Source organism: Sinocyclocheilus grahami, unplaced genomic scaffold (genome assembly GCF_001515645.1).
Source record: "Sinocyclocheilus grahami isolate Dianchi unplaced genomic scaffold, SAMN03320097.WGS_v1.1 scaffold586.1, whole genome shotgun sequence".
NCBI lineage: Eukaryota > Metazoa > Chordata > Actinopteri > Cypriniformes > Cyprinidae > Sinocyclocheilus > Sinocyclocheilus grahami.
In genome coordinates this window covers 105,932-129,778 of record NW_015505765.1, presented here as the reverse complement: position 1 = coordinate 129,778, position 23,847 = coordinate 105,932, and the positions used below count along the sequence as shown (strand labels likewise).

The 23,847-nt window shown below is 37.1% G+C and overlaps 1 protein-coding gene across 1 annotated transcript in view; it reads left to right on the top strand.

The window, feature by feature from the left end:
- Positions 1-23,847, top strand: part of zc3h3 (zinc finger CCCH-type containing 3) — a 73,718-nt gene that overhangs the window by 44,360 nt on the left and 5,511 nt on the right. The window contains exons 5-9 of the mRNA XM_016240259.1: positions 11,791-11,936; positions 13,233-13,305; positions 13,413-13,571; positions 13,662-13,731; positions 17,731-17,862. Of these exons, the coding sequence (XP_016095745.1) occupies positions 11,791-11,936; positions 13,233-13,305; positions 13,413-13,571; positions 13,662-13,731; positions 17,731-17,862 (580 nt within the window). The remainder of the gene's footprint in view (positions 1-11,790; positions 11,937-13,232; positions 13,306-13,412; positions 13,572-13,661; positions 13,732-17,730; positions 17,863-23,847) is intronic.

The window sequence follows — 23,847 nt, the reverse complement described above, 5'->3', positions numbered from 1 at the left end:
CCAAAATTATACACAATATTAGAATGTTTAAAGGAGTGGACACGAAAATCGAGGGAGCGAAACACATGTTGCGGGAGCAGGCGGAAATGGTCAGAGATTCAGCGGGAGCGGGATTAAGAAAACAGCCGAATCCCGGACATTTTGGGCAATTAAGAAATCCCGACCTGATGCATTTTTGTGTTTGAAAAGAGGACGTATGGTCACCCTAATTTATAATCTATTGCTAATCGATGTATTCTTTTTAAAGTAGCATATGGAACATATTTTCTGCCTCATTCTGTGACAAGAAGCCACATCAGATCACAAAAAAAAGCATTTGACTGGTGTTGTGGAGTAAAAAGGTTATAATTTTCTCTTTTGTACAACAGGTTTAGAAATGTGAATACAAGGGAGGAATGTGAAAACAACATGGACACTCTCGTTACTACAAAGATGTGTTGGATTTGTATTATTAGAGCTTTCCGACTTGAGTTCACGTGCATTTTCTCAGTCGGGAAATTATTTTTCACGTGCGGTGCCGGTGATGATGCTTCTTATGTGTGTTTCGGAGAACCAGAGGACAAATATTTCAATCGATCACTCAGGCATGGCACCGAAATCTGCGTTCGGATTTTCGGTTCTAGTACATACCGGTTACATAAGTACCGGTGCCATATTGGTACCGGGTTTCAGTACCCAACCCTAGGCATAAGTGATATGCAAAAAACAGATCAACAGAAGGTTGTATTTATGTTTCAGTGACAGTTAACAGCTTTCCCTGTTACATCTGTGGCCTAGCAGCATATACATGCCCCAATGTTGATACAATGGTGTTAGTGCAAGATGACAAACAACTTTTTTTGCCTTATGTGCAGTCTAGCAGTTTGTGTGCAAAAGAGAATAGCTGTTGCACAATATGAGGCGTCTAGTTCCCCAGTGTGGTTCTGTTCACACAGAACAAGCCTTTAAAGCAAAATTAAGAGAGGTTGGAAAGCTTCTAAATTGTAAATGCTTATAGAAAGACAGAGAGAAGGAAGAGGGGTCACTGCTGTGTCTGTATGGCATTAGCTTTAGTCTGATAGGCGGCCACTGAGAAATCCTATTCACTTAAGGGTGTAAATGAAGCACTCATGCATATGGGTGTAAATTTTTTATTCCCCCTCTTATCTACAGAGTTAAAATGATCTTCATAAATCCCCCTGCTGTGTGGGCCTGGCTTAGCCATGTATAAAAAAGAGAGTGTGGATTAAAGGTGTTATATGTTAAGAAGGTTGCCACATTAAACAAAATAACCTTCTCTTTTATCTCTCTTGCTCTCTTTTACTGGCTTTCTGGTCTTTTCTGCCTTAGTGAGGATTGCTTTACACTGCCTTGAGTGGATAGCGCTTAACAAAATCACTTCTTTTTGGTCCTTTCAAGCAGGTTCGGTGCATGATATCGCTTTGAGTATCTGATTGGCTGCTTAAGCAGCTGTAACTTTGTGTTACTGGAGAGAGAGGAAGTTGGGGGAGCTGATCTATTTATGTCCATTGGTTTTAAATATATTAATGTAGTTATCCCTGTTCATATCATATGAGCTGATAATAGTTTCTTGAGGGTAATTTCATTATGTGTTTATCTTAGCCTTTTGCTACTTTTGCTCATTGTTCGAATTTAGGATGGGCATGTTTCCTTAGATATGATCAAACCATGAAAATATGTATATATTTTTACTTAAACATATGTTTTTGAATTTTACATAGCAAGGAAACATAATGCTATGCCTGATTTAGTAAAACTACTGGTATATGTAGTCATCACGTGGCGTTTGAGAACATTTTGGTCGACAGACATGTAACAGCTGCTCTTGAAATAGATGATTAACAGGTCTACAGGTCAGACTCTCATCTGAGCTCATTACTGAAGAGATGCTGACATTTTGACCTCAGTGGCCTGCACACAAGTATTCAACACGGTTTATGTATAGTTTGATTAGATTTGTGTGTGTGTGTGTGTGTGTATAACTGAGCTTCTAGCTCTTTTCATCTGTCATTTATTCTGTAATTAAATCTTTACACTGTCTTACATGACACAAATGTTTGTGTATTCTCTATCTAAAAGGTAATTCAAATGCACTGTACACTTTTTATATGTATCCAGATTTTGCCCTAAAATCTCAAATATTATTTGTCACCAACTAAAATATTTGATATTATGCAACAGTAATCTAAAGTGTTACTGATTTTTGCAAGTTTGTGTGCAGGTCAGTGATACTTGTTTCATGTAATTTAGATTTGCAGTGCTTTCTGACTCTGATTTTTAATGGATAAGCGAGTTTTGAGTTTGTGTTTGTGGGGCTTCATTTGTGTAATGCAGATTTTGTGAGACGCGTGCTTGGCTTCAGACTGCCTTTGAGCTGTGGTGACTTACCGCCATTCATTTAGCTGCTTGCAATAAATATTGATTCATCAAGGGATTTTCAATTTGAACCTCTGTGACGCATTGTGAAATATTACAAGAGATGGAGGGAAATGAGAAAGAGAGAAAGATAGCGTGGGGGGAGAGGAGATAAGGGAAGATTTTTAACGATCCATCTCTCTTTCATTCATTCATTTGTTGGTGATGCTTATTTTTAGAGTATGGCCATCTGCCACATTCTTATTATATTTACACATTTGGCAGACATTACATTTAAGCTTTTGTCTGAAGCGACTTATGGTGCATTCAAGATATGCTTTTTACCAGTGCATGCACTTCCTGGGAATCAAACCTGTAATGTTGTCACTGTGCTATAAAGAACGGATGCACAATGTGCTTAAAAAAAGCCACAATGCCAAGAGTCTCTCCGTATTAGTTAGTTAGGAAACACACACAGATGGCCGATCACAGTCCACCACCCAAGAGCTCAAGCAGAAGAAGCGCGGAGCCCCTCTCTGTCTCACACTTGAGCAGACAGACGCGGGGCTCTTTAGCCCCTCACCCTTCCGTGCAGTGACCCGGCGTCCGGCGCAGCGAGCTGGAGAGGGGTGGGAGTGTGTAGTCAGCAGTGCGGCTGTGTCTGGTGATTGAGTGTTCGAGGGGACTGGGTGGGGGAGGAAAGGCCCTCGTAAATCCCCAGCAGCCACCAGAAAATAGATATAATCTCAACATTAACTACATTAATAGTAGCAGGAGTTGAATTAAGAAAGCCGTAAAGCATGGACGCCTGGGCATAAATTACATGAGTCCGTGCGCACACACACACATACGTACACAGACACACGCATACCAACTGCCTCCTCCCATTGCATGCTCTCCGTTTTGTTCTTTCTTTTCTAGATTTTCTCATTTATTACTGTGAATGTAGAGTTTGTCTTTTTGTTCTTGGACTTGGCTTGCCAGACCACCTCTTACGATCATCTCTTATTTATCTTGATATTTTAAACATGAATATTAATTAATTTATATGATTAATATTGATATTAATAATGATTCATATAATATTATCAATATTCATATATTATTTAAATTAATAAAATGTGCATTAAAACAATATATTTCTGATATTGATATTTCTTCTCATAAATAATAATTTTGTTATTATATTAACATTTTTATATTACTAATGATTCTAATAATATTATCAATATCAGTATAATTAATTCATACTGTATTATTGAAATAATTTATTAAAATGTACGTTAAAATACTTAACACAAACTTTTTTAATTATACTAAATTCATGTATTGTATGTATGTAATGTAATGTATCACCCAGGCTGCATTCATTTGAGCAAAAAAATAAAAAATGGAATGTAAAAAAGAAATATTGTGAAATATTATTAAAATTTTAAATAACAGTTTTCTATTTTAATTATTTTTAAATAATATTTAATAATCCATATAACAATATTCAAACCAATTAAAATGTACATTAAAATAAAATACTTGTGATAATATCTCTTGATCACAGTTTTTAATATTATATTATTTTATTAGCATTAATATTGTTGATAATAATGATTCATATAATATTAGCAATATCAACATTAATTCATATCACATTATTGAAGTTAATTAATAAATGCACATTCAAATACTTGATTAATACTTGATTAGTTAAATGCAATTAATTTGTTGCTACTATATACAACGATATATCCATTTAAATTTTTTTAAATAATAATACACAGAAACTGAGCAATAGACTTTTAATCAAAGCAGCCATCATCATAATATTGATAATTTTTTCATCCTAGCATTCATTTTAGGACACACATTCATACATTTACTGTACTGTGTATGAAGCCAGATTTCTTGCTGCTGTTTCCTTGAACTCTAACTCTGTTCATGTCGGAGAAACAACAAAAAACAATCATAATCTTCACCTTTTATTTTCTTTGGTCGACGCACTCTCACACGTGCGGTCATGCAGTCTCTCAGTGTGGGTGGAGTGGCCCGTGTGGCCCTCATCAGGTTTAGTGCTCTGGTATTGATCAGCACAGGATATGCTGCAGCACTGCTCCCCTCTCCTCTCCTCTTCTTCACCACCTCTCCATTCGTCTCATCCACCCATCCTGGGAGAGAAGGGAGGGGAGCACAAGGGAGAACAGAAGGAACAAGAGAGGTGAATTGAGAATGCTGAAGGACAAGGTAGAGCAATAGAGCTTAAGAGTTCAGGTATTAATACTCAGAAATGTTTGACTGGTAATACAGTGTTGAGATATAATGTTTTATGAGATATAAAACAGAGCATGAGCCTGGAAATGTAGTTGATAAAAATGTTGAAAATGATGACCTGGGTGGAAAAACCCTAAATGTTTTACTCATTTATGTATAAAAAAATCTATATGTGTATATATATATATATATATATATATATATATATATATACATTCAGAAATATATATATGTGTGTGTATGTAATGTAATGTATCACCCAGGCTGCATTTATTTGAGTAAAAAAGAAAATGTATGTATATACAGTATCTCACAGAAGTGAGTACACCCCTCACGTTTTTGTAAATATTTTATTATATCTTTTCATGTGACAACACTGAAGAAATGACACTTTGCTACAATAGCAAAGGGTCTGAATACTTAGGATCATGTGATATTTCAGTTTTTCTTTTTTAATAAATCTGCAAAAATGTCAACAATTCTGTGTTTTTCTGTCAATATGGGGTGCTGTGTGTACATTAATGAGGAAAAAAAATTAACTTAAATGATTTTAGCAAATGGCTGCAATATAACAAAGAGTGAAAAATTTAAGGGGGTCTGAATACTTTCCGTACCCACTGTATATTGCTGTGTAAATGTCTTCCCTTCATTTTTTTAAATCAATTTAATGCAGTTTTTTTATAAGAGTATTAATTTCTCTAAAAAAAAAATAAAACCTTACTGACCACAGACTTGTGTACAGTAGTGTAATTAAGAACATTTACATTTAGTTCAAAGCATTTAGTTCAAGAGCATTTATTGTCAGGCCAATCTGAAACATGCCACGTGTCTGGTATAATAAGCAAAAATACCTGCCACTGCAAAAAATAGCCGCATTTGGCTGGTGGCAAGTGTTAATTTCCCACCCTGATGACAACCGTCTAATTTACCTCATGTCATCTGTCTCTCAGTCCTCTCCCCTTTCATTGTGTTATCTTTTGCCCACTTGTCTGCCCTTGAGCTGTTGATTTCTTCAAACATTTTAAATGTTTTCCCTCTCTAATAGTCTTTAATATGGTTATCACTTAAGTTTCCTTCATTATCTACTTTGCTACAAGCAAAATCTCATTTACACAAAGAAAATTGGTTAAGTGAAACCAGCTAGCTCATTTCAAGGGTAACTCTTTGTATCTATTCTTCAGGATGAGCTTACTAATGCTTTCTCTGCAGCCAAATAGACAAGACAAGCATTATTGTGAATGCCCGTGCGGCCTGTGAATTCCTCCCCGTCACCAAAACAAAAGTCACATCGTTAATCACCCTGCCGGAGTGCTGATTCGCTCTCTCCTTCATCTGCGCTCGTCCTGCAGTCGAAACACAATAAGTCACACATATATACATGCATGCTCTCATGTGAGAATGCAGAATAGTTTGCATGATCGAAAGCAGCCGGTGACTGTGGCTAACTTTTCTGAGTAGAAACCTTTTTTTTTTCTTTTTACAGTTAAGAGGTTTTAACTCATACTAATTGTTTGGCCGGCATATGCATTCTTCCCCAACCATCACATGCACCAGCACTGATGTGTTTTTGTCTTGACACAGGTGTAAGTCCCCCGTGCTCATCCTTGCTGATGGTTGCTTACCGTGCCCCCTAAATATGCCACATACTAGCAAAAAAAGAGATTTGTGTCTAGAGGGAGTGATAAAAATCATGATGCCTCAGAGATGTTTGCTGTAAAAGCGTTTATTTTGACAGAATGAATTAAAGGGACAAAAACACAGATTCGCTCCAGCCCCTTGAGGGATGGGTCATCATCAGCATATTCAGTACATATTTGCATTTCATGCATCCTTAACGTGAGCACAATATAACTAAGAAAACAAAAAAAGGAATTTTTTAAAAACTAAAAATTAAATTTTTAGGTTCTTAGTTGTTGTTTTAAAATTGTCACAAGTAACAATACTTTGATTTATCAATTTGAATTTGTCTGTTACATGCGTTAAATTATTCAAGACAACTACAGATTTCTTGTGCAGCAAATGGCTTTTGCTGTGTTGTAAATAAAATTTTTAGGGCAATTTTTTCGTGTATTGTGCACTTGTCTTCAAAGTATAGTGTATATATCTTAGTGTTGTCAAAAGTACCAACCGTGATTCTTGTCAGTACTGAAATTTTAAAAACGTCCATTTCCCGCTAACATTTGAACGCTGTTGAGCAGATTCTTAAATGCAGCTGATTGGTTATCGCGATCACACACTCAACAAATATGACTGTGATTGGCTACAATCATCATCGTTTCACGCTCTTCACTGAGCGCTCACATAGAAACACACGAGAGCGTTTGAAAGCCGCCACATCTATATGTCTGCACATAGACGGATCCGCTGATAGAGCTACAAAGTGTGTGTATATATGTATATATACGCATGATGTATGTATGTAAATGTTTATAAGACAGCAAAGATATGTAGTTTTAGAAAGTTTATGTATAACGTGACACAAACCTCAAGAACGGTGACATCTTTTAACATCATAAAACAACAAAAGTCAACAAACAGTGATACAGTAACCATATAATTTATTCATGCTGCAGTGCATGCTGGGAACTCACCAACCCTTAACATTTCATCAATATTATTCAGTTTAAAATTCTTTGCTCAGACAACTGTGTTTGACTAGTTGGGACAACATTTTGGTGAATTATTTTGGTCTAAGTTGGTCTTTTTATTTAGGTTTTCTTTTCTTTCTTTCCCAAATAAAACACATTTTTTATTATTTCTTAGTATTTTCATCTCCTATAAAATGTTTTTTTTTCTTCTTTTTTTATAGTGCACTTGTCCTAAGTTTCATCCGAATGATTTCAGTAAAAAACTTCACTCTCATATCACCCAGCAGACCCTCAGGAAGAGCACAAAGACCTTTTTATATCATAGCCTCAGGGTCAGAGCCCCCAAATGCTAAATCACGTCCTACTCTAACAGTGCAATTACAACCCATCGTGTGTCCCATAAAAAATAATTCCCCACTGCCATTCAAGTGATACATGGGACGACGTGATATGTCCCTCCAGACCCCATGTATTAGCACTGCCGGTTCCCTCTGCCTCTGATATCAGATCAGCTCTTATGCCTTCCAGCCTGAGTTACTGCGGTAACAGGAAACACAGACATAACTGATACCAGAACAGCAACTAAAAGTACATATATCGTGGCGACCTGTGATTTAAAGAGTGCCGGTTGGCTGAAGATAAGGTATCGGCGTTTAAGGGTCAAGGACGACTGGCTGGGAGCTCTAAGGATTATGGAGCTCTCCTCTTTGCTTCCTGTCTTACTTTTATTTCCATATTTTCCAGAGTTGAAACGAGAGAACCAAGAGGTCGCAAGGCATCTTGTGTTTACAGCTTTCCTCTCTTTTCTTCTTAGACAAAGCCCAGTGGAGGAACATTTGCATGCTATTACATGTACTCTGCTTCCGAGTTTAGGCTTCATATATTTTATCCGTTTGTCACACAGGCTCAGTATGACTTGGGTTAACTGCCCTCACATGTTCCATGTCCATGTCATGGCTACATTAGGCTCCATTATGGCTCTTGGTGCCCTGCCTGAGCTACAGTGAGGGCAGCAACTGTTCTCCCATTACGCCTCATTATGGCTCCCATGGCTGCCGTCACTGAGCCGTTGTGGACCTGTGTGGGTTATGATGTATGTGCGACATATGCTCTTACAGCTAAAAGGGTGTAGATGTACTACAGGTTGTTTGCCACTTTTGTCTTCTCTGTGAAGTTGTTATAGTCGCAATAAAACGGAAGAATCTACAGATAGTTCCTTTCATTTTGTGACATATATCCGAGTGTAATGGATTATTAGTTCACCCAAAAAGTGAAAATTATGTTATCCAATATGATAAACGGAAGATTAGCTGTATTACTGTACAAAGTTTTGGTGGAATGGGTTAAATGATAGAAATGACAAGATTCTTAAAAAATGTCTTCATCTGTGTTTCAAAGGTGAATGAAAGTCTTATGGGTTTTAGAGAAACACAAGGGTGAATAATTGATGACATAATTTTTATATTTGGGTGAACTATCCCTTTAAAATATGAAACTTTGGCTTTCACTACATTGAATGATACGTCAGTTACACTTTATTTTAAGGTCCAGTTCTTACTATTAACTGCAACTTTTCCCTCAATAAACTCCTAATTACTGCTTATTAATAGTTAGTAAGGTAGTTGTCAAGTCTGGGTATTGAGGATTAAGGATGTAGAATATGGTCATACAGAATAGGTGCTTTATAAGTACTAATAAATAACCAATATGCTAGTAATATGCATGCTAATAATCAACTAGTGAGAAATGGTCCCAATACTAAAGTGTTATCGATACGTCAAATCATGTGGCTTGTTGAGAAGAGGTTTGCTATTATTATTCTAATTTCTAAACTATTATTATTATTAACTATTAACTATTATATTATTAAACTTATTACCTGATGGACAATAAAACAGGCAAACATCCCATAGGCTTACATACATTGAAGGAGGTTCCTAAGCCATCTTGCTGCATTACACAATAACACAATCCTCACTTCTGTGGAAGTTTGTGCGAAACAGAAGTGAAAGTAGTGGTTGTAACTAGAAATAAAATATTTTTTTGTAGTTACTTATTTACTGATTGATTGAAATTTTTATCTAAAAAAATCTAATTATCAGTATAATGAGGTTATTTTTGTTTTATTTCTATTAAGAGTACTATTTCATGGCAGTTCATGGGGACTTTTGGTAATCAATGTGTGTTTGTATAAAAGCCAGTGATACTTTCTGTGTGTGTAGGGGTGCTCAGGCTCAATGTTGATGCTATGCTGTATGTGTGGGCTGGGGTTGGACATATTGGCCGAGGCAATAGATTGTGTAGTTGAAGCTCTTGTATTGGGTGTAAATTGATGTTGGAGGTGATTTGCTGTTGGGCTCTTGAAACGTTTTGTATTAAAGTTCATGTCTCCTACAGAGCAGCTACTCGTACACTCGCAAACACTCCTTCACACACAACTTCCTCTACAATCAGTCTTAAATATATACTTTGAAAGGTGGGATATGCTGTATGGCATTTGGTCTATAATACGGAGTATGATAATAAGCATGTAGCATTGATGGAATTATTGTTCTCCATGTGTAGCACTGCAGTGAATATGTCTTATTGAATTTTTATTGTGCAAGAAAACACTTTCAGTTATTTTTAGAAGCAATTAACATTTATCGTGTTTTAAGTATTTAAATGTATTTCTGTCCATTTTACGCATACATGTCCTAATAAATGAGAATGTGAGAGATGTGTCCTGTGTGTGTGTGTGTGCGCTTAAGAGGGAGAGGAAGCATCAAAGAGTATGTTTGGGGGGCAGTCTCTCTGCTCTGGCCTCATGCCCTGGCAATTATCTCAATGATTTCCTCCTCTTTTCAATTCTCTCCATTTCCACACGGCCGTCCCCTCCATTAAAGGAGCAATTTACCAGAGTGCTATGACACAGGAGCCAGAAGATAGAGAGAGCGTGAGAGTGTGGGTATGTTTGGGAAGGTGAGGACGAGATTGGAAAGGTGTGTTGAAGAAGGGACAGTAAGAGGAAAAAAAGAATAGCTGCCTTGCTGCTCTCATTCAGAAATGTGATTGGACATGATGCGCACCAAATAGATTTAAACAAAGTTTCTTAAAGAAGGCAGATCTTAAGAAGTCCCATTTTTCTTGATGTTTTGAAATGACTTAATCTGAAAAGTTATAGTTATTTTATACACTATCATAGTTTCCTCAAACATATAAAGCAGCTCAAGTGTTTTCGACACTGATAATTATAAGAAATTAGCATTAAATCAGCATATTTGAATCATTTCTGAAGAATCATGTGACTGACTGAAGGCTGGAATAAATGGCTGCTGAAAATTCAGCTTTACTATTACAGGAATAAATTACATTGTATATTATATTTAAGCAGAGTACAGATATTTAAAATTGTAATAACATTTCAGACAATAAACTTTTAAACTGTAGTATATGTAATAAGTGTTGATTTATTACATACACTGACCAGGGGGGAAAAAAATTATTAAATAATAAATATATATACAGTGGGTACGGAAAGTATTCAGACCCCCTTAAATTTTTCACTCTTTGTTATATTGCAGCCATTTGCTAAAATCATTTAAGTTAATTTTTTTTTCCTCATTAATCTAGCCTTGCCACAATTCTGTTTCTGAGCTCTTCAGGCAGTTCCTTTTGACCTCATGATTCTCATTTGCTCTGCCATGCACTGTGAGCTGTAAGGTCTTATATAGCCAGGTGTGTGGCTTTCCTAATCAAGTCCAATCAGTATAATCAAACACAGCTGGACTCAAATGAAGGTGTAGAACCATCTCAAGGATGATCAGAAGAAATGGACAGCACCTGAGTTAAATATATGAGTGTCACAGCAAAGGGTCTGAATACTTAGGACCATGTGATATTTCAGTTTTTCTTTTTTAATAAATCTGCAAAAATGTCAACAATTCTGTTTTTTTCTGTCAATATGGAGTGCTGTGTGTACATTAATGAGGGAAAAAAATTTACTTAAATGATTTTAGCAAATGGCTGCAATATAACAAAGAGTGAAAAATTTAAGGGGGTCTGAATACTTTCCGTACCCACTGTATATATATATAGGGTGCTTCGTTTAGGATTTTTGGAGCCGATCACTGATCACAGGAAGCAGTATCTGCCCATACGATCGCCGATACCAGATCTTTGCTTTTTATCATGGTGAATTATTTATAGTGATGCTCCAATCAGGATTTTTACAGACATTTATTCAGGGCCTGAATTTCATTTTTGAAAATAGGGGGGATTCCCCTCTTAGGTGACTCTTGTGGGGGGATTTGTTTTTATTTGAGGGGTGGAGGTCTCACAGAATGTTTTCAAATTACTTTATTTAATAAAGAAACATGAATTGTACCTCACCTTCAGCATTAGAATTATTTTGCCCACGCCGGACAGAGAGACCGCCGATCAAACTTCCCAAAGCAATTATCGGCTGATACTATATATATATATATATATATATATATATTATATTAGTAAACAAAAATGAGTTGATTGGTTACAATTTGGATTATAATTGGTGTTTAAATGTTACTATAATTTGTTTGTCTCTTTGCCATTTTTTTCCATTCAGAATCCTCCTGCAGAATCGACTAAGGACAACTTCAGAAAGGCACTGGAGGGGGCGAAGCATGAGATGGATAGGCGGAGCACTATACAGAGTCTCAGCCAATAAGCTCTCTCGCACTCAAACCACCTGCACACCTAACAGTAGACCAGGTAACCATTTTGCAGAGATAATTGCCTGACCAGTTTGCAAATATTCTAAGCATTAAAATGACATTTGAAATGTGTGTTGCCCACTTTTTTGTTTACATAAATATGGCAGTGTTTAGTTTTGTAGGTTTTCATGGGTCAGTATATATCGGTTGTCTATAAGTACACAGTCCAGATTATCAACACATCCAGCGAGAAAGAGAAAGGGGGCTACAGGTCGCCTTCTGAAATAATAAAGCTGTCATCTGTCACTGGCTACAGATTGAGAGAGAGACACAGAGAGAACGAGAGAGATGGTGAATGGCCTAGATTAAACCCTAAAGCCCTAGTCAGAAGTGGAATTAAAGATCAGCTCTTGGCCTGTGATGGGAGTTCCACACAAACACACATTTCATCTATTTATGATCTCCCCAACAAACTGTGGTCTCACCACACACAAGTCTGGTACAGTTAATATGCACAGACTCAATCTCTCATTCACTTTTTCACATAGACTTCACAATTGAATCCCACATAACCAGCGAGCCATTTCTCACATGCACTCGGATCCTAAATTCCTTGCGCTTTGGCCTCATTGCTCTATCACTCAGTGCTACATAGAGTACAGTGTTTATAGCTGATGGACCCTGACATATAAATAAACAGCATGGTATCTTGTCTTAGTTGTACTTGCTGGCCTCCGTCACTACCAATGAATGTGATGACCTTTAATTACATGCTATTAGTCTGGCTTGTTATAAATACATTTGCTTGTGCACAAGCTTGAGACAGGAGGAACAAACAAGCACTGGCCTACAGCTCACTTCAAGCTATAATATCTACATTATATTCACAAAGAAATAATACTTTGCTTTTGCTAAAGCTGATTTTTGGTTAAGCTGATGTTTTTAAAGGAATAGTTCATCCAACAATGATAATTAGGTCATTATTTCGTCACCTTCAGTTCAATCCAAACCAAACCCAAAACCAAATAATTATTTTTTTCCCATAAAAAACAAAAATAGATATTTAGTGGAATGTTCATGCTGCTCTTTTCATTCAGGCATTGAAAGCATTAAGTGACCAGTGACTATCAAGTACCAAAAATGCCATAAAAGCATTTTAAAGGTAATACAAAATCATCATGAAAAAATCCATCAGACTTGGAAAAATATACGTTTTGTGTGGCAAACTTGGAAATTTACGTTGTTATTCACTATAAACCTCCTTTTGTGTTCCATGGAAGAAAGTCATGCACGTTCATAAAATGGTGCATAATCCCTGAACTTCTATAATTTTCTTTTTCTTTTCATACTACAGGAGAATGGTACAATCCATATGTTTCCTCGACTGGTAATCAGGGAAGAACATCAGCCACACGTTACGTAGCCAAGTTAGTATTGTAATAGATGGTTAATTTCACAGCATAACAATACATAACATATGACCGTCAATTTGTTTACTGGTTTTGTGATTTATTTTGTTTCCTATGCATATCAGTCGTGCTGTGCAGAAGAGTTTAGCTATAATACGACAGGCCAGACAGAAGAAACAGAAGGCCAAGCAGTACTGCATGTACTATAACCGATTTGGCAAGTGCAACCATGGTGACTCTTGCCCCTACATCCATGACCCTGACAAAGTGGCTGTCTGCACCAGGTACAGAGTGTCTGTGCACACTCTTACATTATACAAAACATCTAACACTTTGTAAGCCGTCTTCAAATTAAAATCGTGATTGGTTGGCAGGTTTCTCCGAGGCACATGTAAGCAGACAGATGGGACTTGTCCTTTCTCACATAAAGTAGCCAAAGAGAAGGTAAGTTTGAGGGGGCCTTTTAAGGGTTCTTCCTTCAAAAGAATAAAATGATTTGATTTAAGTATTCTAATGAACTGTTTGTGTTCAAAAACTGGACAGCATAAGGAACACTGCAAAAAAAAGTATCAGAGTCAACCATTAAGGGCATGTTTAGAAAATCAACACAAAATGCTTGTTCAAAGTTTTGATTGAATTTAGTTTTTTATAATGGTTTTCTCTGAATTTAAGCATAGTTGCACCAAATTCTTCTGTCAGAGGGCAGATCATAAACTAAGTGAACCAATCTCAGTCATAACTCAAACATAAAATGTGCAGCTACTGTATTTTATCTTTGTGGGACAGTATTGACAGTTGGATTTATGCATAAAGCCATAAGAATCTTAGCATAAGTCATGACTGGCCGCATGTGGTAGTATCAGGTTACTGTCAGGGCTTGCTGGCCTGTGGGGTGATAATTAAAGATACTATGTCAGGTCCTTAGCTTCCTCTCTCAGGTTGTGATGGTGTGTTACAGTCTCAATATCTGTGAGGCAATCCCACTAGATTCCAGAGTTACATACTTCGAGGTCTTTGCCTAGGCATTGCCGTCATGGAGACAGGTGGAGATAGGATCAGTATTGACGCAACATGTGACCCATCATATAGTCTAGATTCTCCTGAAGTGAACATTACGATCTCATTACTTACCTTCCCCTCTCAGACAGTCTTATTTTTCATGGTCATGACTCTTTGGTCTCAAAGTCTGCCTCCTCACCTTGTTAACCCGTTTAGTTTTCGATACCTTTATAGAAATATTTGCAGAACTGTTGTCAGATATTTTTGGTTGCAAAATGCATTGTAGATCTGCAGTGCAATTTGCAACCAAAAGTATCTGACAATAGCAGGGTTGCTGAGATAAAGTGAGTAATATTAAGCTCAATATGGCAGCCAACATGAAGGGAGACCCCTGTGTAGACACATTATGCATCAAATACTCAGAAATCTGTATCTCATGCAAGGCTGGCCGCACACTACAGGATTTTAAGGCCGATTTGCACCCCCGAACGATCGGGGAGTGTGGCCCGAATCGCGGCTTGTAGCAAGCGATTTTTTTTTTTCCAAAACATCCTCTATTGTGTGGTGTCATTTCGATTTATTTAACGGCTCCCGATCGAGACGGAGCGTCGCCGAACTCAAATCGTAAATATCAAACATGTTTGATATTTACGACTTGATCGGGCTGCCTCTGACGTGATGCCCGCGATAGCCAATGAGAGCGAGCAAGCGTCACCTACCGGATGTTGTGTGCTTCTGTAGCTGGAACTTGGTAGCCACAAACATGCCATGAAAGCAGAGAACATCACCGGCCGCACACTACAGGATTTTAAGGCCGATTTGCACCCCCGAACGATCGGGGAGTGTGGCCCGAATCGCGGCTTGTAGCAAGCGATTTTTTTTTTCCAAAACATCCTCTATTGTGTGGTGTCATTGCGATTTATTTAACTGCTCCCGATCGAGACGGAGCGTCGCCGAACTCAAATCGTAAATATCAAACATGTTTGATATTTACGACTTGATCGGGCTGCCTCTGACGTGATGCCCGCGATAGCCAATGAGAGCGAGCAAGCGTCACCTACCGGATGTTGTGTGCTTCTGTAGCTGGAACTTGGTAGCCACAAACATGCCATGAAAGCAGAGAACATCACCCATATTCTTTTCTATACTTTGTTTTTCACTGTACAACAGAATGCGTGCCGGGAGAGCCAGCTGACAACATCAGTTGTCCTCTATTTGTTTTTCTTGTCTAGTCACGTTTGATCTTGCGAGTGTCCGTGAGATCTAGTCACTGTGAAATCGTTCCTACAATCATCAAGTGTGTGGTCTTGTGGTCTGGTCTAATCATCTAGTGTGCGCATTCAGAAGATCATAAGGCAAAAAATCGGTTGAACTGTCTTCATGTCTGTGGTCTCTTTGTTTTTTGTTTTTTTGTTTTTGTTCTAAACTTTGTAAATAATCCCTGATATAGCAAAATTGAAAAAAATGAACTAGCATTACATCATTTCAAACAAAATCAGGCCAAACCATTCTTGCCAGCTTGCCATAGTGAACTTTCCTGAAACGTAACTTCCATCACCTTCAAACTACTATTGCTCTGGGGCTCTGCCTTCTTTGACATAGAAACATTCTCTGGTTCATTTCCTTCGTTTATATATATATACAAAATAGAAAATTAAGAATTTTATGAAAATAAGTTAATCATACAAGAAGTGTTTTCATAGCAGCTGTTTAGTGATTCTTTAGTGATTGTCAAACACAACTGAATGAATTCAAGGTGCAATTTTTCATTATGCAAAATGCAGGTTATAAGCATCTTGTTTATTATTATTATTAATATTTTCTTATTTTATGGGCTCTATATGTTGTCACTTTGAGAAAATCAATGAAAAAAACCCTGTACTATATACCAAATATAAATCTGAAAATAATGCTGTATGTACTTAATGTTAAATATGGTCTGAAAATCATCTGAGAGGTTTGGAAATTTGAGTCTAAAAAAGTATAGAATATTGAAATGGAAAATATGTATGAACGCTGTTAATACGGTAAAACTGCTTGCTGTAAAGCAATCTATTGAATAAAGTGCTGTATATGTATGTATCCCATCCACATTGCTATGATCAGATACTTTCCTAACTTTTATTTTGTGTGTATATTGAGGCCTTAAAGCCCTTCTAGTATAATATGAAAGTAACATAGAAGTAATGCATTGTTTATAATGACAGCAGGAGTGGTAAATGAAGAGGTGTAGTTTGACAGGAACAGAAGTGTTCCAGGTTCAGTAAGACACTGTCTGAAACTTTCCCCACACTTTCTTCTCACAGTGAGACACCTGTTTCCATTGTTTATTTGACACAGAAAAAAGCCCCTCCGAGAGCGTTCACTTTCTGTAAAACACACATACTTTCTACCTGCTCCACTCTCTCCCTCCCTCTCTTCAGATTTTAACACTTGTTCAGACTTTTGCTTGTATTCTGTCCAAGGCCCTACTCAACCAATACCCCCCCCCCCCACACACACATACAAACACACCAAATCACTGCACCTGTGACGTCGTCACCCTCTACCAAGAGACCAGCTGTTTGTTTTAAAGAAGCAGAGCCACCTCATCGCAGCGCAGGCCCATCTGCTAGTCCCAACCCTATAAGCCCCCCCTCCTCCTGTTCCTCTACAGCCTTGGGGCTCAATTTAACCCCGCACCCTGTGTCATCCGTGTATATGCCATGAAGCATGGCTTGAGTTCACGCCTGCAATTGAAAACGATCCAGTTCCCCCTCCAAATAACTGAGAAACAAGACCCCAAACCCCTTCACCCCAGTCGTGGCTAGCGTCCATTCCCCTCCCCTGCACATAAACGCATCATGCAGGTGGTACGACGCCCCACTTGGGTCAATATTTCTGTTGCAGTTAATTAAGCAGAAATGATATGACCCCCATGGAAATGAGATTCCACTTAAGAGGTCAGCGGCCCCCCTCTTGCTCATCGTGTGCGCGATCCTCACATTCTATTTTTAGCCCAGAGAGCTCTCCGTCATGTTCAGATTATTCATACATGCAGATTATATTCACGAGGAGTCAGTGCAAATCTGTGCCGTTGACACATGCACATAATTACTGATTAGACAATGTGTGATTAAATATGTGTTTTGACAGGGACTTCAATAGATACGTGATACAATACTGGTGCCATATGTGTGTAACTCACTTAAATTTTCCATCACTTACTTTTTATTGACACACATCTGTTATAAAGGGAATTTAAAAGCTAAGATGTATTGTAGCTGCTCTTATCATTTCAGAAGTTCTTTGGTTTCTCAAACTAGCCATATTCATTCACACTTGCTCTGTTGTATAATGCTGGAGATTGATTTAATGTCTGCAGTTATCTGAGGTTTTAAATTGTTTGCATAAATCCCTGATGTCATTTTCAAGCTCTTAATCGCTATTTGTTTTTCTGTATAGATGCCTGTGTGCTCGTACTTTCTGAAGGGGATCTGTAATAACAGTAGCTGTCCCTACAGCCATGTTTATGTGTCTCGCAAAGCTGATGTGTGCAAAGACTTTGTCCGAGGCTACTGCCCTCAGGGAGATAAGGTAAGACAGTTTGAGGGTTTCTATGCAAAAACATGTTGATTCAACTTGAAATCTTGAACATGAAACCTTTTCTAACTGTTTCTTCATGTTAAAACATTTACCACATCATGGAATGGCCTTGCTCATCCTTTTTGGTATATAACTTCCTTGTTATATATTTTTTTATTCATTATTTTTTTTTTATATATATATATATATATATATATATATATAATTTTTGTTTTACTTTTGAAAACTCTTGAATACTCTAAAATGCTTGGGGAGATGTAATGACATTTATATGGGGCATATGCTATTCTTTGCTATAAAAATGTAAATGAATTAAACTGTAAATGATTTGAAAGAAATGTATAAAGAATATATGTTCCTTATTTTAACACTTTTTATTTAAAATGTATTATAGTTTATTATAGTGAAGTATTATAGTATCATATACATTTATTAACTAAAAATAAAAATAGGCAAATTTAGCTCTTTAACCCTGAAAAAGGCATCCACCTGTATTGTGATAAAAGGTGCTTATATGGAGAGAGATCTAGCATTTGGCACATAACACATGTGGTTCAACTTTCAGGTCAGCAATGTCAACAAAATTCTTTTCACTTTTACTTGCATCCTCATAGAAGCCGTAAGGTCCTCTTTATTAGTGTACATGTAGTTTGACATTCATAACATTTGTTGGATTAAAGTGATTTGCAGTTGATGACAGTTTTATAGGTCTTAATGAATGAATGTCGTTTATTGGTGATGATTTTTTCCAAGAGTTTTAAATAGAGCTCTTAAAAGTTGACTGTGTTCCTAATGTTAATCTGAACCTTCATCAGGGTGCTTATGACATATGCATTTGGTTTCCTCCATGTTTGTGTGTGAGTGACATATTGAGGGCAGTAACAAGAGAGGACAACATGACCCACATTTACCAAGTGTCCTCGTATGTCCTTAATCTAGCAGGTTCTAACCCATCCGTGACCTCTATCCTCACCCCATGCAGCTCTCCCACACACACACGCTTCTCTTGTCCCTCATCACACCTGTCCCTCAGTCTCATTAAGCTGTACAGGAGAGTACAAACCTTCGCTTGCATGAAACAGGTGTAGCCACCGTCATGCTGTAGTACCTATTACATTCTTGTTTTCATCCAATTTGAATACATGACATTGTATGACTTGTGCTAGTCATGTTCTTTGTTATTTAGAAGTCTAAGCTTAAAGGAATACTTCACCCAAAAAATTAAAATTTACTCACCGTCAGGCCATCCAAGATGTAGATTAGTTTGTTTCTTCTTTAGAACAGATTTGGAGAAATTTAGCATCACTTGCTGAACAAAGGATCCTCTCCAGTGAATGGGTGCCATCAGAATGTAAGTCCAAACAACTGAAAAAAAGAATCTGCAAGTAATTGGAGTAATTGACAACTCCAGTCCATCAATTGATTACTTGTAAAGAAAAAAGGTACATTTTTTTAACTAAATAAATCATCATTGAGGCTTCTTTAACTTCAAACCGTTCCTTCCAGCTAAAATACACGATCTCTCTCCATATTTTAATGTCAGAGGACAACAGGATGGACTTTTATCTACTGGAAGAAGCGTTATAATGGACCGTTATTTTATTCAGAAGCGACAATTGGCAGTTAAAATGTCTTGATGGATTTTTTTTTTTTTTTTTTGTAACAACAAACACAACTTTTAACTTCACAAGACGTTAATTGATGGATTGGAGTCATGTGGATTACTTGTGGATTACTGTGATGTTTTTATCAGCTGTTTGTACTCTCATTCTGACGGCACCCATTCACTGCAAAGGATCCGTTTGTGAACAAGTGATGTAATGCTAAATTTCTCAAAATCTGTTCCAACGAAGGAGCAAACTCATCTACATCTTGGATGGCTCTAGGGTGAGTGCAAAATTAGATTTTTGGGTGAACTGTTCTATTAACAGTGCGTTTATTACGCACTGTTTATTATTTTTGTTTCTTTATTTAAAAAGTTAGTAACACTTTACAGTAAGGTTCAGTTCATTAACATTACTTAATTAGGCATCAGGAACTAAAAATGAACAATACTTATACAACATTAAACAGTAACTTTGCACATGTATTTTTAACATTATTGTTATTTAACATGAATTTATAATGAACATGAATTAAGTTAAACTGTACATTTATAAATTAACATTTCTGAGAAAAATATAAAAAAAAGTGACAAAATGCATTAAGAAATTGTAGAAAAAAATAGCATTGTAAAGTAATACCAAAAAAGTGACACCAAAAATTTTTTCAAATGTCAAAAAAATTTCATCAGACAACTTCATGTCATATCTGTAGCCTAATAAAGGACTCTTAATTTCTCATGGAGTGGGTCACATCATGGAGGTGTCCATATTGAGATCACAACCTACCAAATAATTATCTCTGTAAGCCCTCTGTTATCAAGTAATTTTAAGACAAGTCCAAGACAATTGCCACATCCACCGATTAAATAATTACTGAGCGCCTCTTTTTTTTTTAAATGTAGTGCCATTTTGCGATAGATTTTAAAGCGAGAAGCTTTTAAGATGATAACATAATTCATATATGCCAGAACAAAAGTGATTTATTATTTTAAACTGACAGTATGCCTCCCTTCATTGTTTTTCCGCAGAAACTTTCATCGCCGCCCCTATCAGTTTCTTCCTCTTTGGATTTGTCTCATTCTAATGAATTGTTTCTCCGCAGTGTTTTCTGCTTCTCCCGTCTTCTCTCTTTGTCTCTGTCTGTCTCTCGCTCAGTTTTTTTTCCCTCCATTTGTTCTTCTTTGCTTTCCCTTCATCATAACAAATGCATTCTCTCGCTGTCAAGGCTCATTTAAATATTTGGGGTGAGAATGAGAATATATAAGAAGAGAGATATTAATATTTATTCTATTAGCTGAAGTGCTTAGGTCTGTAATTTTGCGCCGTCCCAAAAGCACTGTCTTAGATATGATGGATAGCACACCATAATTATGGACGTGAAAAAGTGCTGATGACAGCAGTACAGGCGAGAGGCCAGCAATGGATACGCCAGCGGAGCAAGGGTTAAAGCGCACTCTCATCCTCTTCATTTCTCCCTCCTCTGTTCTTTTTCCCCTTCTCTGGCTCTCTCTTTCTGTCTGCCATTTCACACGTTTTTCTGTCCTGTTTCTTCTTTTGTTGGCTGGTCACATCAATTCACACCTCATCCCGATCACTCTTCTTTTGATTCTCCTTCTCTTTCTCTCATCCCTCTATCACTCTGTCTCTATTCTCATTTCCTAGCTCTTTATCATAGCTCACACCACCATACATTCTTTCTGTCTCTCTCTCTTTCTTGCTCTCGGTCTCAGTAATGTAAAATGTGCTGACTCTTTCTGCTTTGTGGCCAGTAGAAAGCTCTTCTAATAGGCCCCAGAGACTTCCCAGCCTTTCTTAAATCAAGTGGAAAATTGTTAACTTGCACTGATATAAAGATGTTCTATCCACTTCTCTTTTTTTCCCTCACACTCTTCTCTTTTCCCTCTGTTTTGCTGCTTTTATGTAAATTAAAATGTATGAGAGAGCGTGGTTGGGGCTTTTGTGTTTTCTTTGCCCAGATCACAGCCGTGAACATCAAAGTTAATGAGCCTTCTCAGTACTGCGTCCACCTCCCATCAGCGGGATTTTCTTCTAATTAGATATGATTTCAAATAGGCAATCAACATATAAGTTAGGTAAGATTTCTATCACCCATACTTTTCATATTGGAGCTTCCACTAATTTGTAGAAATTGAATGTTGGTGGGAATGAAAGGAACGGGATTAGGACTATTTGCTTGCTCATCATACATATTAAATGTTGGTAGAAGTGTGTAGACTTTATTCTTGATCATCATATTCAGTAAAAGTATCATGAAAAACTATTAGTAAAATATTGAATAATAATGTTTGTAAAAGCACAAAAAATTATTAGTTTATTTACTTATATATTTTGTTAAATTTAAGGAATAGTTTTCCCAAAAAATGAAATTGCTGTCATCATCTTATAAAGTGTTTTTGCCCATAAAATGAAAGTCAGTGGAGTCCAAAACAATATTGGACCCAACTAACTTTCATTGTGCAGACAAAAAAAACACTGAAACATTTTTTTTAAATATCTTCTTTTGTGTTCTGCTGAAGAAAGAAAGGTTTGGAATAACATGAGGTTGAGTAAATGACAGGATTAATTTTTGGCTGAACTAACCATACTGGTCTGATTTAAGTTGATCTAATAAACCAGACTTTGGATTTTACTGGCCAAGAATTGTCCCACTTGGAAAGGGGATGAAAGAGGCAGGTGATTCTGTCAATACTTCTACAATAATATACTGCTGTGCAACAAAATATCAGCTCTTTCAAATAATAGAGCAACAGACTCAACAGACAGCAATATGGAAATCCAAACTGTATTTACATTAGACAAAGCTCTTGAAAAATACCTGAAAAGATGTCATGAACCTTGCGAATTTGGGAAAATAGTCATTGTAAGAGGCCACTTTAGCAGCTTGACAACAAATAGACAAAACCTTTTTTCTCCTGAAAGACTAAAAGATTAAAAACTATTGCCCCCTGAATTCAGGATGTAGCATAGCAGCCAACCAACAAGTCTGAAATTGGGGGATTCAACCAGCTCTGGCCATCTTAGTGGTCAATATGCATCAAATGGTCTGTTGGCGGCTGCAAGTAGACTCAGTGGATGCAGTCAATGTTGTTGAATTATAAATGCCCCAGAGATGCCAGTGTGATAGTAGGTCAATTTCACTGCAAAACAGCCCGGTCCCATCCTAGACGCTGTTTGTATTGTTGTGAACCTGAAATCAGAATAGTTAAAATTACTGATGGCGTGTGATCAGATTATCCCACTTCACATCGCTTGTAATTTCTCACAATTTACACATTGGTTCTATCTGCCTCCGCCGGACCTTTGAATGATTAAAGCTCGACATGGATGTTATCAGTCAAACAAGAAACAAATGGGTATTTAAAAAAAGAAAGGTCCCAAATGCTCTTCTGAAATGGGGTGGAATTGGAATCGACTGAATTCAAGTGGCAAGGGATTTAGCAAATTGGGCCAATTAGCCATGAGTGTGGTGAGTGATGATGTTGTCTATAGGATGATTTAGGGGGCATTAGAGACCCAGATTCATTGGGTACGATAATCCAGTTACACTTGACTGTGTGTATTGATAATATCTATACTTTTAGTGTTTTTTTTGTATAACAGTAAATAAACCAAAAGCTGTCATCTTGTATTTAAAGACTACATAGCCACACTATACATGCCTTTTTGCATCTTAGTGATAGAGTCTATGACATACACTTAAATGATTGTGTGTGGGGGTTTTTTTATTGTATTTTTTTTAAGGTTTTTGGGGGGGGGGGGGGGGGTATTTTGTTGTTTCTGATTTTGCTTTTTTGTTTTGTTTGGTGATTTGTCTTATGTCTGTTTTTGTTTTGTTTATTTTTAATTTGTTTGTTTGTTTGCTTTTTTGTTTTGTGTTGTTTTTGTTTTGTTTTGTTTTGGTCTTGTCTTGTTTGCATCATATCTGGCTTGTACCTTTGACCTCCTTAAGACTTTAGTAGATCTTGATAAGCATTTTGGTTAACTAAAAATGTGGTGTCTCTGGGGCTAGTGAAAAATGTAGCAATCGGATACATATGTGCGACAATTAAAAAAGTAGCACAGCTGGATTACAAAAAAAAAACGGTCGCTGCGGGTTTAATTTAACAAAATCTGTCTGGTTTCTGTATCTCATTTCTAAGCACCACAAGATAATACCTAATAACTGTAAATTTGGTAATTTTAGGCCGCTTGTGGCTCTGACCTGATCCCCGTTGGGTAAAGTGTCTCTGGGCGGTCTGCCCCAAGGGGTGACAAGTAGTCCACAGTGTTCCCGGACACACGATCCTTCAGCCATCCTTCCCTCCCACACACACATACAGACTCTCTCTCTCTCTCTTTCTCTCTCTCTCTC